This window comes from Nematostella vectensis, chromosome 2, assembly GCF_932526225.1.
Source record: "Nematostella vectensis chromosome 2, jaNemVect1.1, whole genome shotgun sequence".
NCBI classification, from domain to species: Eukaryota; Metazoa; Cnidaria; class Anthozoa; order Actiniaria; family Edwardsiidae; genus Nematostella; species Nematostella vectensis.
In genome coordinates, this window is record NC_064035.1 from 9,174,294 (window position 1) to 9,187,956 (window position 13,663).

Sequence of the window (13,663 nt, forward strand, 5' to 3'; positions counted from 1 at the left end):
CAGAGTTGGGCAGTACATCTTGACATCCTTGAAATACTGTCACCCCAACCTCAAAGACAGCACACGACATCAAATCCCGCAACCACCTGAAGATCTTGTGGTGGTGGCCATGACGCCACGCAAGTTCTTTCATGAAGGCTCCTAACGGATAAGGATGCGAAATGTATATTTTCATTCAAATGTGGGGTGCATTCGGCAGGTCTTGCCGCATTTTGTGAGCTCGCTGATTTTACTTCAGCCAGGGTTCCCATCTATAAGCCATGCAGATAAGATTTTTGTTTCAAGTAATCTCAATCTTTCTTTATAGACAACATTTATGGCTTTAGACTACTTTTCAAATCAGCAGCGACCATTTTGCGACCAGCGAGCATTCTGTGTGTACAAGGTTTGTGTGGGGTCAATTCACGTTAGTTCAGGATTGAGCTATCAGCTGATATTATTTTGCCGACTAAACGCACTATACAGAAGATATTTAAAGTGCTCCTGTGTGTACAAGTTTGGGTGGGTTAAAATCGCGTTAGTCCAAGATCGAGCTATCAGCTGATAATATTTTGGCGGCTAAACGCACTAGCGTTTTTCATAATGCTGTGTTTCAAATCTCGTTTCTCATTCGTTTAGGTTTAAGCATTTTAAAACGCAATATTTTTTTGTTGCAATTGTTATTGTTGAGTGCAATCACGCATTTCCGTGAACACAACACGGAAGATATAATATAAATACGTCCCTTTATTTGATAGATACAAGGATTTTATTTACTTTTTCACCTTATCGTTGTTTATTGTATGCAGTGGAACCTCTTCGGAATCTTGCCCGAAAAATCTCGGGATCTCCCGGGGACTCTTCCTAAAAATGTACATTTTCTATCCCTTAGGGTATAAAATTCGCCCCAAGTGCTATCCCTTAGGGTATTTAAAAAATCTGCTATCCCTTAGGCCTAGTACATCCGCTCTTATCATGAGCCGTACCAAACTGATGCCAATAGTGCTTGAAAATCGCTGCGTTAAAATCGATTCTACATTGCCGGTTTGATTTAGATAAACTTTCACACAATAAGTATAAGTAACTTGGATTTGATAATATTGTGCGGGTCAGATTCAGCAGGCAAGAAATAGCAGTAATGGCGGAAAAAAAACGCTGAGCCACGAAAATCCTGAGCGTTCGCACACTGGATCATCGCGGAAGTTTTGGAAGCTAAAACAGTAGCCTCCTTTGCTCTTTGTGTCGGTCCTCCCCATTCTAGCTTCTATGGGGAGGATCTGAGACAGACACTAAGAGCGGCTGCAAAGGAGGCTAAAACCTCAGACGAAGAGGCTAAGGTTTTAGCCTCGAATCCTGACCCGAGTCCTCGCTCGGTAATTAGTACATCTAGTCACATAAGGGTGTTTATTGGCAGCATTATGACATGACGGAAAAGCCTGGAAAATGCGCAATTCGTTATAGAGAAAGAAGGCACATTTTTTTTACAATTGCCACCGGTTCCTGTATTCCGGACTGATTTTCAAAACACAAATAACGTGAGGCCGAAATGCATATACCCAGATTTAAAAGACACTTTACAAAAGTCGCATCATTTAAAAAAAAAAAAAAGTCGCATTTGATATTTGTTTGATATTACTCACTAAGTACTTAGGGGAATTTTCTGCCTTATTAGATGTCAAATTTGCTTATTTGAAGCGTCATGTCCTGTTTTCCGTCATGTCTACACATTATACATATCACGGACGAGTAGTCACGCCGTTGCTATAGTGATACCATGATGCTAAACAACTATCTACAAGGCTACTAGCGCCGATTATCCTGTTGGAATGTCTTAGTCACCGGGCTTTTTGAGATCTTTGTATGAATCAGGGAAACACTTTTTAAGTGAATACTCGGGAACTGATTAGAAACAAAAGGAACGGAACGTTAGTCTAGTTCTTTTATCATATTCGAGAAATGATGACTTGAATTGATACACGCGACATGTGGCTTTCGCACTGAAAATTTGCAGAAGTCAAAATTTGATAGCTTAAATTACTTTGAAACCGAGAAAGCTGTCATAGAAATAATGCCTCGAACACAGAGACCTAGAGTTCCAAGTGCAAGCTCCACATCTTTAGATTCGCCTTTTAGTTTCCAAGCTTTAGTTGACTTCGACGCAACAAAAAGTCTCCTGCGGTCGCGAAGTGACTGCTTTCTTGAATCAAAGCGCTCGCAAGACAAAGAGCGTCAAAGAAAGATTCTCGATGAGAGCACTGTATGGGATATACAGCCACCCGACTTTAGACTGCAGCTTTACCAGCCAAAGCCTGTTAAAAGGAACTCAAGAGCAGCAATGTTGAAGAACTACAACGAGGAAGATTGGAGACTACAACACAGTGACCGCCGAAGAGAGCGTGTAGTTTTCGAGCGTGTTCCTCTACCGAAAATTTTACAGAATGATTCTGGGAAAAGTAGAAATTTTGTTACGTCGTTTAGAGTTCCTGACTCACATGCATCCAAGATAATGTTTGTCAAGGAGGGTAAATTTAACCCTGGGAGTTACAAGACGCCGGGGCCTCACATGTTCCGAGGGGATGATTTTAGGCCGGTAAGACATTCAAGTGCTTAGTAGTGCATTTGATTGGATTTCCAACAAGTAATCTCATTTCACTACAAAACGACATATTTGTTTAAATTTGCCCAGTTTTAATATCACAGGAAGGGTTAGTGTAGTGTAAATATTACTGTTGTTAGTTCAGTCATGTGTCATAATAATCATCATTTTTATTTGCTTTGTAAAGCTTATTCCCCCAAGTCATTACGGAAAACCAGAGTTCGAAACATTCTACGAGCACGATCCCCAAGGCCTAAAGGCAAAATCTCAAGGGCTGAGAGTTTTATGTGAAGGTAAGGAATCCAGTTATTATATTTTTAGCTGATAAAAATGTAATACTGCTATCACATAAATCACATCTCGAACAGGTGATTTTCGAAAATGCAAAGTTCACAATTCAAATTAAAAATAGCGTACAGTTAGAAGTAGCATTATTAGGGCATGGGATTTTCAACGCTGCATTTTTTTAGAAAATAAAAAATGCCTTCTTTTTCAGGCCCATACCCAGGATTTTTCTTGGGGGGGGGGGGGGGGGGGGGTGCGAATTCCGAAAAAAAAGAAACTAATTTAATTTTTCTGTGGAAGAGGGGGAGTTACATTTCTGGAAAAAATCAGACCACCTCCCCCCCCCCCCCCCCCCCCCGGAAGAAAAAAGAGATTTTTTATGCCTTTGCAGTATCTCCATGAGACGTTTATTTTCGGAATTGGCTAAAATAGAAGTCTGACTCATAGGTTAATGACATACCAGAGTAATGTAGCTTATGCTTTGTAGTTTTGTCTACAAATAGCACCGTCTATTGAGAACCGAAAGTGGAGTTTCGGCCGTTGTGGGGGGTGCGTTCGCACCCCCCTGGATACAGGCGTGTTTTTTTCCCTGCAAATAATTTTATTGATTATTCTATCCCCAGCTTACAGAGATTTACAGATGCAGTCACCTGATGGGTACCAAAAACAGATGATATCATACAAAGCACCTGATCCAAAATGGGATGCCCAACTAATGCTGCCTCAAGGGGTGAGTATTCGACTTAAAAAAGAGTGGGGGCTTGGAGATGGACTGAGAGGTAGTGCAGAAGGCTTCTACTAAGAAGACTTGGGACATGTTGCTGGCTGATGGAAGGGTGGGGAAAGTTTTCTACTGAGAAGAGCTAGGTTGGCATGAAACTGGCTGTGCTGGCTGCAGGAGAAGGGGTGGTAGTATTCTACCCCCGAGAAGAGCTTGGTGGTGACAAAAAAGGATGAAGGGGAAGGGGTATTTTACTAAGAAGATCTGGATATGCATGATGTTTGCTGTAGAGAGAGAGAGGGGGGTGATTCTTATGAGAAGAACTGGGTGAGCAAGGGCCTGGCTATAGGGTAGGGGTTTGTATTTGACTCGGAAGAGTTGAGCTTGCCTGTTGCTGGCTTGGCTGTAGGAGAGAGAGAGGGGGGGGGGTAGTATCATTCATTGAGATTTGTGCTGTTATTTAAGACGGTTTGGTAGGATTCTTGTGGCCAAAAAATGATGTGAGAGTGTTTTCTAAAACTCTATATTTCATCTACAGGCATATAGGAAACATCACTCTGCACCAAGTGCTCTGATGCATCAGATAGAAAAACAGCTCCCATGGTGCCCTGATCGAGACAAAATCGAACCAATTATGAGACCAGATATCTATGATTACAAGACAAAGGACTGGATTGCTGTGACTGGCCATAGTCCTGAAGAGGCTACTAGAATATAATGCCATGCGTGTGGGTAACAGAGAAGAAGTGGTCTTGGATTGGGTCAAAAGGGCTGCAACCTCCCCAATTTTCTGAAATTTTGCTTAAAAAGCAGAAATATAGGAAAATTCATGGAATAATAATTCTTTCTTGAATAAGAAGTAAAGCAGCAGTATATCACCAAATGTATGTAAATTACAAGTCAGACATTGATGGAGGATATAAGTTTTTTTACACTGCAATTTCTATACCATTTCCAAGTTTGAAAGAATGCGTATGAAAAATACACCCAAAAAATGTAAATACCTTGTAAATACCAAGTGTTTTAAATTTTAGTAAATAACAGCCATAACACCATGACCATGTTTATACTAGAAGTTTCTAATAGAAAGTGAATGCTCGGAGGACGGGACGAAAAAGACCGCTTATCAGCATGAAATCAAAATACAAATCAGCTGACTGGGAACCCTGTGGTGTGGACACGAAAAATCGCATCCACTAAATGAAACTCGCGCATGTGCAAAAAGGACCGCTGCTCAGCATGAAATCAAAATACATATCAGCCAACTGGGAAACCTGTGGTGTGGACACAAAAAATCGCATCCACTATATAAAACTTGCGCATGCGCTAAAAGGACCGCTGATCTGAATGAAATAAATATACAAATCAACCGAAAGGAAAGCCTGTGGTGTGATACCAAGATTACACTTGCTCTCCGGTCGCTGCGCTCCCTCCGAGCAATCATGCTTAGGTAGGGTGAGAGTGAAAAAACAGCATCAAATAAAGTGGGGAAACATCAGGATCCTACACTTTAACCTAAATTAATCAGATATCTATGTCAAACTGCTAAGTTTGACTCAAACTGCTAAGTTTGACTCACTTGACAATTAGTTTTTAAATCATCCTGCTACGCCTTTTCTTACTTTAGAAAAATAAATGAGGAGATTTTATATTAGGTAGATTGAATTTCAATATGACAAGTGGCAATCACACCAGTTTACTTCCAGTCAATTTATTCAAGGTTGTGACTGTAAATATAGAGCAGCCTGTTAAATAGCTTGGATTATTTGTAAGTTAAGGTTTCTGTCAACTCAGCAGAAGTAGTCTAGTCCAATTGCTGCTTTGTAGAGATGAAGGTTACTACTGCATTGAAAAATAACTATTACAACATACATTGTTAAAGTCAAATAAATGGATATTGGATTTTACATCCTATTAAAAATACATACATTATCTACTCCCAAAAAACAGCTTGTCAGTATTGGCGTAAATTGTGTCTGCAAGCTCTTGTATATTCTCACCACGACTTGCTGCAACCACCTCTAAAACTTGTCTGGGAGACCAAAAAGAAAAGGATTAGACTTTTGCTAAATATAAAGGAAATCATAGACATTAATTGCTATTTTGGCCATGACAGGTATTTCCAGCAGGGTTCACTCTTTGAAGTTGAAATATTGTTTCCCTAATATTTTACCAACATAAACAACTAAATTGGCTACCCAACCCCAAATCACTTCTTTTTATATAACTTAGATAGAAGGATCATTGACATGCTTCCCATGCATGCATTTATCAAAAGTTTTTACAGTGGAAGTAAGAAAACACTTGGTTACTCAAGCATAGGATAAAGGAAATTCACAAAAAAAACTATTTAATTGTCCACTCCAGGGCAGGAGGGGGCCCAAAAGGCATTTTCTACTGTATCTTAGAAAATGTCTCATACATTTACTTCATTTTGGCTACTAGAAGGGGGGAGGGGCGGGCCCCCTGGGCCACCCCCCCTGGCTATGCCCCTGCAATTTCTATTTTTTAAATAATGCAAGTCATTTACCCTATTGGCCAATCCCAGGGGATGTTGGCCCCCAGATAAAATTCACCTCCTCAAGCCATTTCTAAATTGGTATGGTGAATATTGAACTATAAACATTTTTTTTTCAAATTTATCCTTACACAATGTGTGCTGGCTCATTTCTACTCTTGACACAGAATCCTTTCTCCCAGCGCTCCTTCTTTTTGCAGTCAAACTTTGTTTGAATGTACTTAAAACCAGCATGCGTTGGTCGTATTTCACACCATGGGGCATCTGTTGGATGAAGAATTATTATTTTTGAAGTAAATAGACACCAATGAATAATCTGAACTACAATTAAATGACTATTATAATTATAATTCACAAAATAAGAAAGGCTAAATCAATTCTTTTTCTCAAAAATTAGCTTTTATATTTGCAACCCCCCTTCCCCACCCCTTTCCCCTCTCCCAAACCCAGACATCATTCTTGCACCATCCACTGCCTATTTGGGTTTCGGTAGAAGAGGCTTTTTTGTCAGCATCGGAGACTCATCTCACCTGTTTCAATAAGAAGTCTATCACTTGGGATTGTTTTCATAACATCAATGTTATCCTGGGTTTTCAAAGAGCTATAACAAACAAACAATAGTTAGACATCACATAAACATAAAGCGATCGATTCACACGTCCACAAGAATTGCACATCCTTGTTGATGGATAGGGATTGACAATAACATTAGGGATATTCAAGAGAAAACAAAATTTAAATCCGATAAAATCAACCACTTTTCACTGTTCTACAGTATTACAGTGGCAGCTTTCTCACCATCCCGTTATACCGATGTACAGTCCTTGATCCAGATAGTCTTCAGACTCTTCTTTAGTCCCTGTGAAGCAGTGGGCCTGTTGGGAAAACACAAAACAGAGCCATAACGATGGCAAGCGAATGGAAGTACAATGAATTGAGTACAAATATCGGCATGAAGGACACAATTCATGTCGGAAAAGATTGATCAAGATCAGCCTAACGTTCGCCGATGCACAGAGTAGGAAATGTCTTCTACAGTATACATACAATTATGAAACTGAAATTATTTTGCGATGCGGTGTCGCGTTGTGTGACAAACGCGTGACATAAAAGGACAATGAAGCAAACTCAACGAGAACAAGCTGCATTTATTCATTGTAGAAGTAGTTTGCGCATTTTGTTTCTAAAACAGTCTTCTCACGCCGCCTTCGTATATTCCAGCTGTTTCTGAGTTATTTCTTGTTTTTGTTTCTGTGCCGTCTCGCCTGTTTACCTCCGATTAGCCTAGAGTGTCCGTACACATTACCTCTCCATTATCAATTATTACTCAAAACAAAGTGCGATTTTAGACGAACCGTAAAAAATAATGGCATACTACATCAAGTAGTGCCTTGGAAGCGCACATGAAAGCTAAGTACACTGTATCCAGTGAACTGTGAGGAAAGTTAGGATACATTTATACCGACACACGCACGATTAGGGTGTGATTTTAGACTGACTCTCAACCGAGCGCGAGACATCGGGAGAGACGGTGAATGTGGAAACTGGTCGAGATACTACCACGAAGTGGAAATCTAACCAGGCTCCTTAGCGGTACTGTTAGATCAGCCACACAAGGCAGCGATGCAATAACAGTACGACTAAGATGCCACCACGCTTCCAACAAAACCAGTTCCGGCGAATATAAATAAACTGGGTAAGAACAAAACGGTACCGATGTGGGAGGCGATCTTAACTTAAATTTTAGTAAATGTATTTTACGTTTTTGTTTACCAAGCTCGAAAGAGAAGTGCGAGCAATTAGGAAGAGTAGTGCGAGACACTGGGCTATTTTACGACAAAAAAAAAACTTTTGAACAACACGTTCGTAAACCATACCACACGCATGCGCAAAGCGAACCATTTTTGTCTTGAAATAAAAAAAGACAAAAGACAACAAAAGATGTTCCTCAAAGACTTACCACGCCTCCAACAAAACGATCTCGATTTCTTTTGATTATATCTAGGATAAATGAATATTTATTATTTTTGTAGTGAAATAATTTTATTTGATGAAACCATATCACAAACCTATAAATTCTTTGTGAGCATTTCTTGAGTGTAGAAATACAGGTAGTTTGAGGGCCTCCATAATATCAAACTGCTTCTCAAAATACCTAGTGAAATAAACACAAGAAATACCAAAGTTAAAAACAGATTCCAAGCACTTTGAATGAGAAAAAAACTACGGACAAGCTGTAAAGAAAAACTAGGTCGTGTGCATTGGCATGGTAAATCAATGAAATAAATCAATGCAAGACTGAAATGGAATGTTTAAGGCCTATGTGAAACTTCTGCTCCAACAAAAAAATAATGCTAGAAACAGAAGTGAAACTACCATATTTACTTGAATAAGCATATTAAATAATTCAACTCTAAGATGGGGCTCTTATTTCGGGGGAGGCACTTATTCAAGGGAGGCCCTTATTTGAAAGGGAAAAATTCACATAAAAGGCCAAATAATGTTTATCATTATTTAATAACAATTTTATTACAACTATTTTTTTTCACCATATCACTAAACAACTTGGAGTAGCTTCTATGAGCTCCATTGCTTTCTTAGAACTACATGTATAATAGTCATTTGATCAGTTACATAAAACCTAGGGGGCGCTAATCTGCGGGGATGGGGGGCACTTACCCGAAAAGGGAGCACCAATAAATAAAACATATATAATAAAGTGGGAGGTAATTTTGTAAATTTGAGCTCCCATCCATTTCAGCTATGATGTCTGCTTGAAGATGCCGTACTTATGATCGTTTCAAACTCCAAAGTATTGATGCAGATTCATACAAATTCAATTATGCTTGTAGTGTGTAAGCTCACTAAAATTGTTGGATAGAGTTTTATTTTTATACTCAATTTTAGCACTTATCAACATGTCTAAACTAAAAAAAGACATGCAAATTCTGACAAAGACAAAGAAGTGGAAATAATTTGAAATAAAATAGCAAAGTTTCAAATAAATCAATAAAGAATTTGAGGCTGAATTATGTACCCCCCCCCCCCCCACACACACACACACACACACAAAACTTGTTCCATGTCAAATGCAAAGTCCTCTTGCACAAAAGCAATAATTTACATGACTTACTTGAGTTGGATTTCCTTGGGGCAAAAATGTAGACGATCAAAGTCTATAAAGTAAGAAAATCTAGGGAGACAGCAGCCAAATACATTTGTGAGGGGGGGTTAAGAAATGGCAAATGCTCACAATATTAACAAGGTCAGTATATAAGCCATTACCGTATTCACTTGAATAAGCACCCAATGCTTATTGAATTTTTCGATTCTCAGACAGGGTGCTTATTTGGGGGAGGTTCTTTTTTCTATGATTATTACAACTTGAAGATGGGCTTGCTTATTCCGGGAAGGCGCTTGATTCGGTAAATACGGTAAGTGATTCTGACATATCTACTGGGATGACAACAAGAGCTTACATCAAATTATTATAGATCTGTAATAGAACTTGTTCTAAATGTATGACAAATAGCCTAAAAAGGAATAAATGCTTACCTAAACCACATTCGCCGACCGCTACAACTTTCTCTTTATTGTCCTGGGCTAGCGATAGCAGTTTATTCAAATATTCATCTGGGTTACTGCCTTTTGATTCAAACTCAATGCAGCGAGTTGGGTGACAACCAACTGTAGAGAAGAAAGACTCTGCAACATAAAAGTTAATATATTGGTAGGCACAGAAGAAACCAGGGCTTTACAGCCCAATATTTTATAACTTTTATTTTTAGAGACTGGCTAACTTGAAATTTTAATAGACAGAAATCATAGCAAATTGTTCTCCTCTTGTAGATATGGTTAATGACTTAGTCTTGGTGCAGACTGAGGATTTTAGCTGATTTTGTTGTTGCAATAACCCCCAATAATTGAAACCCATTTCTAATCTGGGAATAGCTCGAGTCAATCGTACTACGTGACCAATCAATTCCCTTGCTGTGTGCATTCAAATGGTTAATGACACTACAGTGAAAACATGAAAGCCATCGATTAGTTTGGAAAGTTGATTGGCTATGCATTATTTCCAAATGTGACAAGGATTTTTCTGATTTTTTAATTCACTGAGGTTGCGCAACACAGAATTTGACATAAGTGTCCAACAGCTCTTATGAGATAGTAGGTTAGGCCCGATTCATACGTCCACTCCTGCCATGTAGAATCTAATTGTCTATTTGTATCGACAAATGGGTTTCAATGTTACATTGCACTGAATATGTCGCGCTTAATAGGTCGTGAGTAGTAAAAGTGGACTTGATGCAAAGTTTCTGTTGCAAAAAAATGAAAAAAAATTTGATTGAAAATTTGATTCGGCACATCAGAAGTTCGATGTTTGAATAAGTGTTGTGCCTAATTCTGTTGTGCCAAACTTAATTGATTAAGACGTTAAACTATTCAACATGTGCCAAATCAAAACAATTAGATTCGGAAACATGGAAATACTTAAAGTGCAGTTAACAGGGGCTTCCAGGAGTAAAATGTTTTCCTGTTCAGTATTTTTACCTTGTTCCTTTGCCAGTTTTAAAGCCTTTTCACTCTCTGAATAGTTCCCACTTGTTATTATCATCTAAACAAGGAAAGATTGTTTTTAAAATAATGTAGACTTTCTCTTTTACTAGTAGATCACAAAATAGGATGCCTTGACTATTATGGGAAAGCAAGAGGGTCTCTTGACCAATTTGCTGTATGGGAACTTATGGATCAGATATATTGTAGTTCCATTGTTTTATGGCCAAAGAGCAATGCTGAATAAGTTCCTCCTGTACAGCCCAAGTAAACAAGGACAACTACAATAGTATACAACTATCTCAAAAGTTTGACTATAACAGGCCCATACCCACAACGGTCAAAAGTCCACTTTCGGTTCTCAATAGATGTGCTATCTATAGACAAAACTACTAAGGATAAGCTGGATCACTCTGGTATGTCATCAATCCATAAGGGAGTGTCCATTAAATACACCGAGGGGGGGAGGGAAGATTTCTACTCAAGACACCTTAAAATTTCTGAGCCCCCCCTTTCATTGTAAAATATTTTTCGGTTCCCCCCCCCTTTAAGAACCTCAAAATTTTCGGAGCCCACCCCTTATGACCTCAAAAAGAAAAAAGGCTTTTAATCTGGAAAATGAATACTGCGAAGTTTTTCTATAGAAAATCATCATTTTGCCTATTCTATTTAAAATATTTGAAACAATAATTCCCTTACCTAGCGCAATTTATCTAACACCCTTGTGAGATCTATAAGTGGATTTGTTCATGAGAGCCTTCTATATGTCGAACGCCTGCAAGGTTAAACCCACCCCCCCCCAAAAAAAAACCCGAATATACCCCACCCCTCCCCTGAAAAAATCTCAAGCCTTGAGATTTTTTTAGGTTGACAGGCATGGATAATGATAATGATAATAATGACTTTATTACAGCATTTCCAACAGAAAAGAGGCTCTACATCTGTAATTGTCTAAACTAAAGTTAGCAACTAACTAACTATGCTTAATGATAGAATCTAAGATTAAAAAAAGGGGAATTTGTAAAATGGATTATTTACAATTGGGTATTTACAATTGAATAAGAGATGGTTTATTGGCGTTGAGATGCCAATAAGTACTTCTTATAGTAATACAACAAAATGCCTTATATTCATTAATGTTTTCTTATTGCTGCTGACGCTGGTTAAATAGGGTTTATAGCTGCACTGTGCTGGAAAGTTCCTATTTCCCTTGGGATGGAGAAGGTTGGCACGTTCCATAATGGAAACAGTGCAGGCGTAGCTTAACTTTCAAATAACCAGACTTTCTGCCAGGTGCTTCCTTACATGATAAGAGGCTAGGTTCTTAAGCCTGTGCAATACAGACAGTGTTCCATATGACACTCCCCCCCTCCCCTTGGTGTATTTAATGAACACTTCCTAAGTCAGGCTTTTTTGTAGCCAAATCAGACAATAAACCTGTCCCATGGAGATACTGCAATGGCGTTCGGATTTCGCACCCCCCCCCCAAAAAAAAAAAAAAAATACCTGGGTACTGGCCTGTATCAGAAAATAGAAAATGGAAGTCCTATCATAATGTTTTCTGGTTTTCTTGTAGCCGTCTATTATTTCCATGTTTAAGTGATTTAGAACGCATTTGGGGCCACTTTAGTGCTGTTTGGTGAAATTTAGAATTCCCTCTATCACTCCCACTAAAGAAAGAAGGAAAGGTTGGTTACTAATTTCCAATCACCTAAATTGCTCAGTTATCGAAAATTACGAAACACATAACGATTTCAACTACAGGAGCCGATTGCCTGATAAATTACATTACATTAGCTCATAATATTAACCACTTCTCCTAGTTCAAGATTACTCATTTAAGAGACTATTTGAGCTTGAAAACTTGGGGGAGTGGTTAATATTATGTAATGTAATGTGTAGCTACCATCGTAGGATGGGGTCCTGGTATCTGTAGTTATCTAATGTATCGGGGAGACCGCGAATTTTGAGTTCATTCAAGATGCATCAGGCTGACTCCTAAAAATACCTCTTTTTCTCTGCAATTTGGTGAGAATACCTAGGCATTCTCAGAGTCTATGTTATGTATTTAAATACAAGAAGGCCTTTATTTTCCTCTGATTTACAATATTTTTAGATGAACAAACTCTAACAAACTCGCGTAAGACATGTGGTGCTAGGATACGTGAGCGCTAGCCAATCAGAGGCGTATCTAAGAGTAACTGCTTGTCTTATGCTTAGTGCACACTAGCGACATAACAACGTAACAACATGGGCATGTGCACTCTTATTTTCGACATAACGACATATGGGAAAAAACATGTTTTTTTCTTTTATGTCATTATGTCCATGTCGTTATGTCAGGCTAAACATAGTGCGCGCACCCATGTCGTTATGTTGTTATGTTGCTAGTGTGCACTAGGCATTACATCATGGTCTCTTGGTATGGATTTGTATATTCCGTGTCATTGTTATAAAGTAGAAAGATATAAGCAGATGGGAATATAGAAATACCCCACTTTTTGTAGTCCAACATTAAAGGCTCGTTGAAGAACATCTTCAAAGTCATCGTGATGTGCCTGCTTTCCATGATAGCGTCCTCTAAACACAGGATCTGTGAGGATTAACAAACAAAGATTTGGGAACTCTTTAAAGACGAAAAACAAGAGAATGCGGTGGACTGTGGTTTTCTAATTAGCAAAGTAACAAAACCAATATCATAACATCACCTGTTAGATTGACTCCGATATCTGTTAAGAGAGGTAAAGAAAAACACTTTTAACATAATCCCTCATCTATGAAAACATAAGAGCACTTCTGATAATTAGGACGATTACCGCTACTAGAACCTTACCGATGAATCGTAAAGCTTTCTCCGCCATTTTTCGAAACATTTGTACCCATGCTCTCGCGGTAATCAGAAACAGAAGCGATACCAAAGTTTATCAACTTCCACACACACACAAACACAAAACTTGTTATCAAATCATCATAATATCAGTGCGATTTTACAATTATTTCTGGGTAA

General features: G+C 38.6%; 2 protein-coding genes across 4 annotated transcripts; one reads left to right on the forward strand and one right to left on the reverse strand.

Moving 5' to 3' along the window:
* Window positions 1-58: 58 nt before the first annotated feature.
* LOC5521353 lies at window positions 59-5,528 on the forward strand. Its single transcript, XM_001641109.3, has 4 exons — window positions 59-2,569; window positions 2,763-2,868; window positions 3,484-3,590; window positions 4,120-5,528. Exons 1-4 carry the CDS (start codon window positions 2,048-2,050, stop codon window positions 4,297-4,299), a joined length of 915 nt encoding a protein of 304 aa, XP_001641159.2. The 5' UTR covers window positions 59-2,047; the 3' UTR covers window positions 4,300-5,528.
* LOC5521352 (deoxyribonuclease TATDN1) lies at window positions 5,277-13,616 on the reverse strand. Of its 3 annotated transcripts, none has more exons than XM_001640986.3 (12): window positions 13,490-13,616; window positions 13,365-13,385; window positions 13,155-13,249; window positions 10,654-10,717; window positions 9,655-9,804; window positions 9,233-9,275; window positions 8,169-8,254; window positions 8,060-8,100; window positions 6,898-6,974; window positions 6,630-6,700; window positions 6,231-6,363; window positions 5,277-5,613 (listed from the first exon to the last, which is right to left on the reverse strand). In XM_001640986.3, exons 1-12 carry the CDS (start codon window positions 13,527-13,529, stop codon window positions 5,511-5,513), a joined length of 924 nt encoding a protein of 307 aa, XP_001641036.3. In that variant the 5' UTR covers window positions 13,530-13,616; the 3' UTR covers window positions 5,277-5,510. The 3 variants fall into 3 exon arrangements, with proteins under 3 accessions (XP_001641036.3, XP_032222177.2, XP_048579502.1); XM_032366286.2 differs by having other exon boundaries at window positions 13,150-13,249; XM_048723545.1 differs by lacking the exon at window positions 10,654-10,717 and having other exon boundaries at window positions 13,150-13,249.
* Between the last annotated feature and the right edge of the window lie 47 nt (window positions 13,617-13,663).

What these genes read in the sequence shown, in the direction of transcription:
- LOC5521353 (XM_001641109.3), top strand. Translation starts at nt 2,048, where the DNA reads ATGCCTCGAACACAGAGACCTAGAGTTCCAAGTGCAAGCTCCACATCT. An exon ending in GAGGGGATGATTTTAGGCCG is followed by an intron (nt 2,570 to 2,762) that starts GTAAGACATTCA and finishes TGCTTTGTAAAG; the next exon opens with CTTATTCCCCCAAGTCATTA. An exon ending in GCTGAGAGTTTTATGTGAAG is followed by an intron (nt 2,869 to 3,483) that starts GTAAGGAATCCA and finishes TTCTATCCCCAG; the next exon opens with CTTACAGAGATTTACAGATG.
- LOC5521352 (XM_001640986.3), bottom strand. Translation starts at nt 13,529, where the DNA reads ATGTTTCGAAAAATGGCGGAGAAAGCTTTACGATTCATCG. An exon ending in GGTCGGCGAATGTGGTTTAG is followed by an intron (nt 9,276 to 9,654) that starts GTAAGCATTTAT and finishes CTTACTTTATAG; the next exon opens with ACTTTGATCGTCTACATTTT. An exon ending in TGCTCACAAAGAATTTATAG is followed by an intron (nt 8,101 to 8,168) that starts GTTTGTGATATG and finishes CATTTATCCTAG; the next exon opens with ATATAATCAAAAGAAATCGA.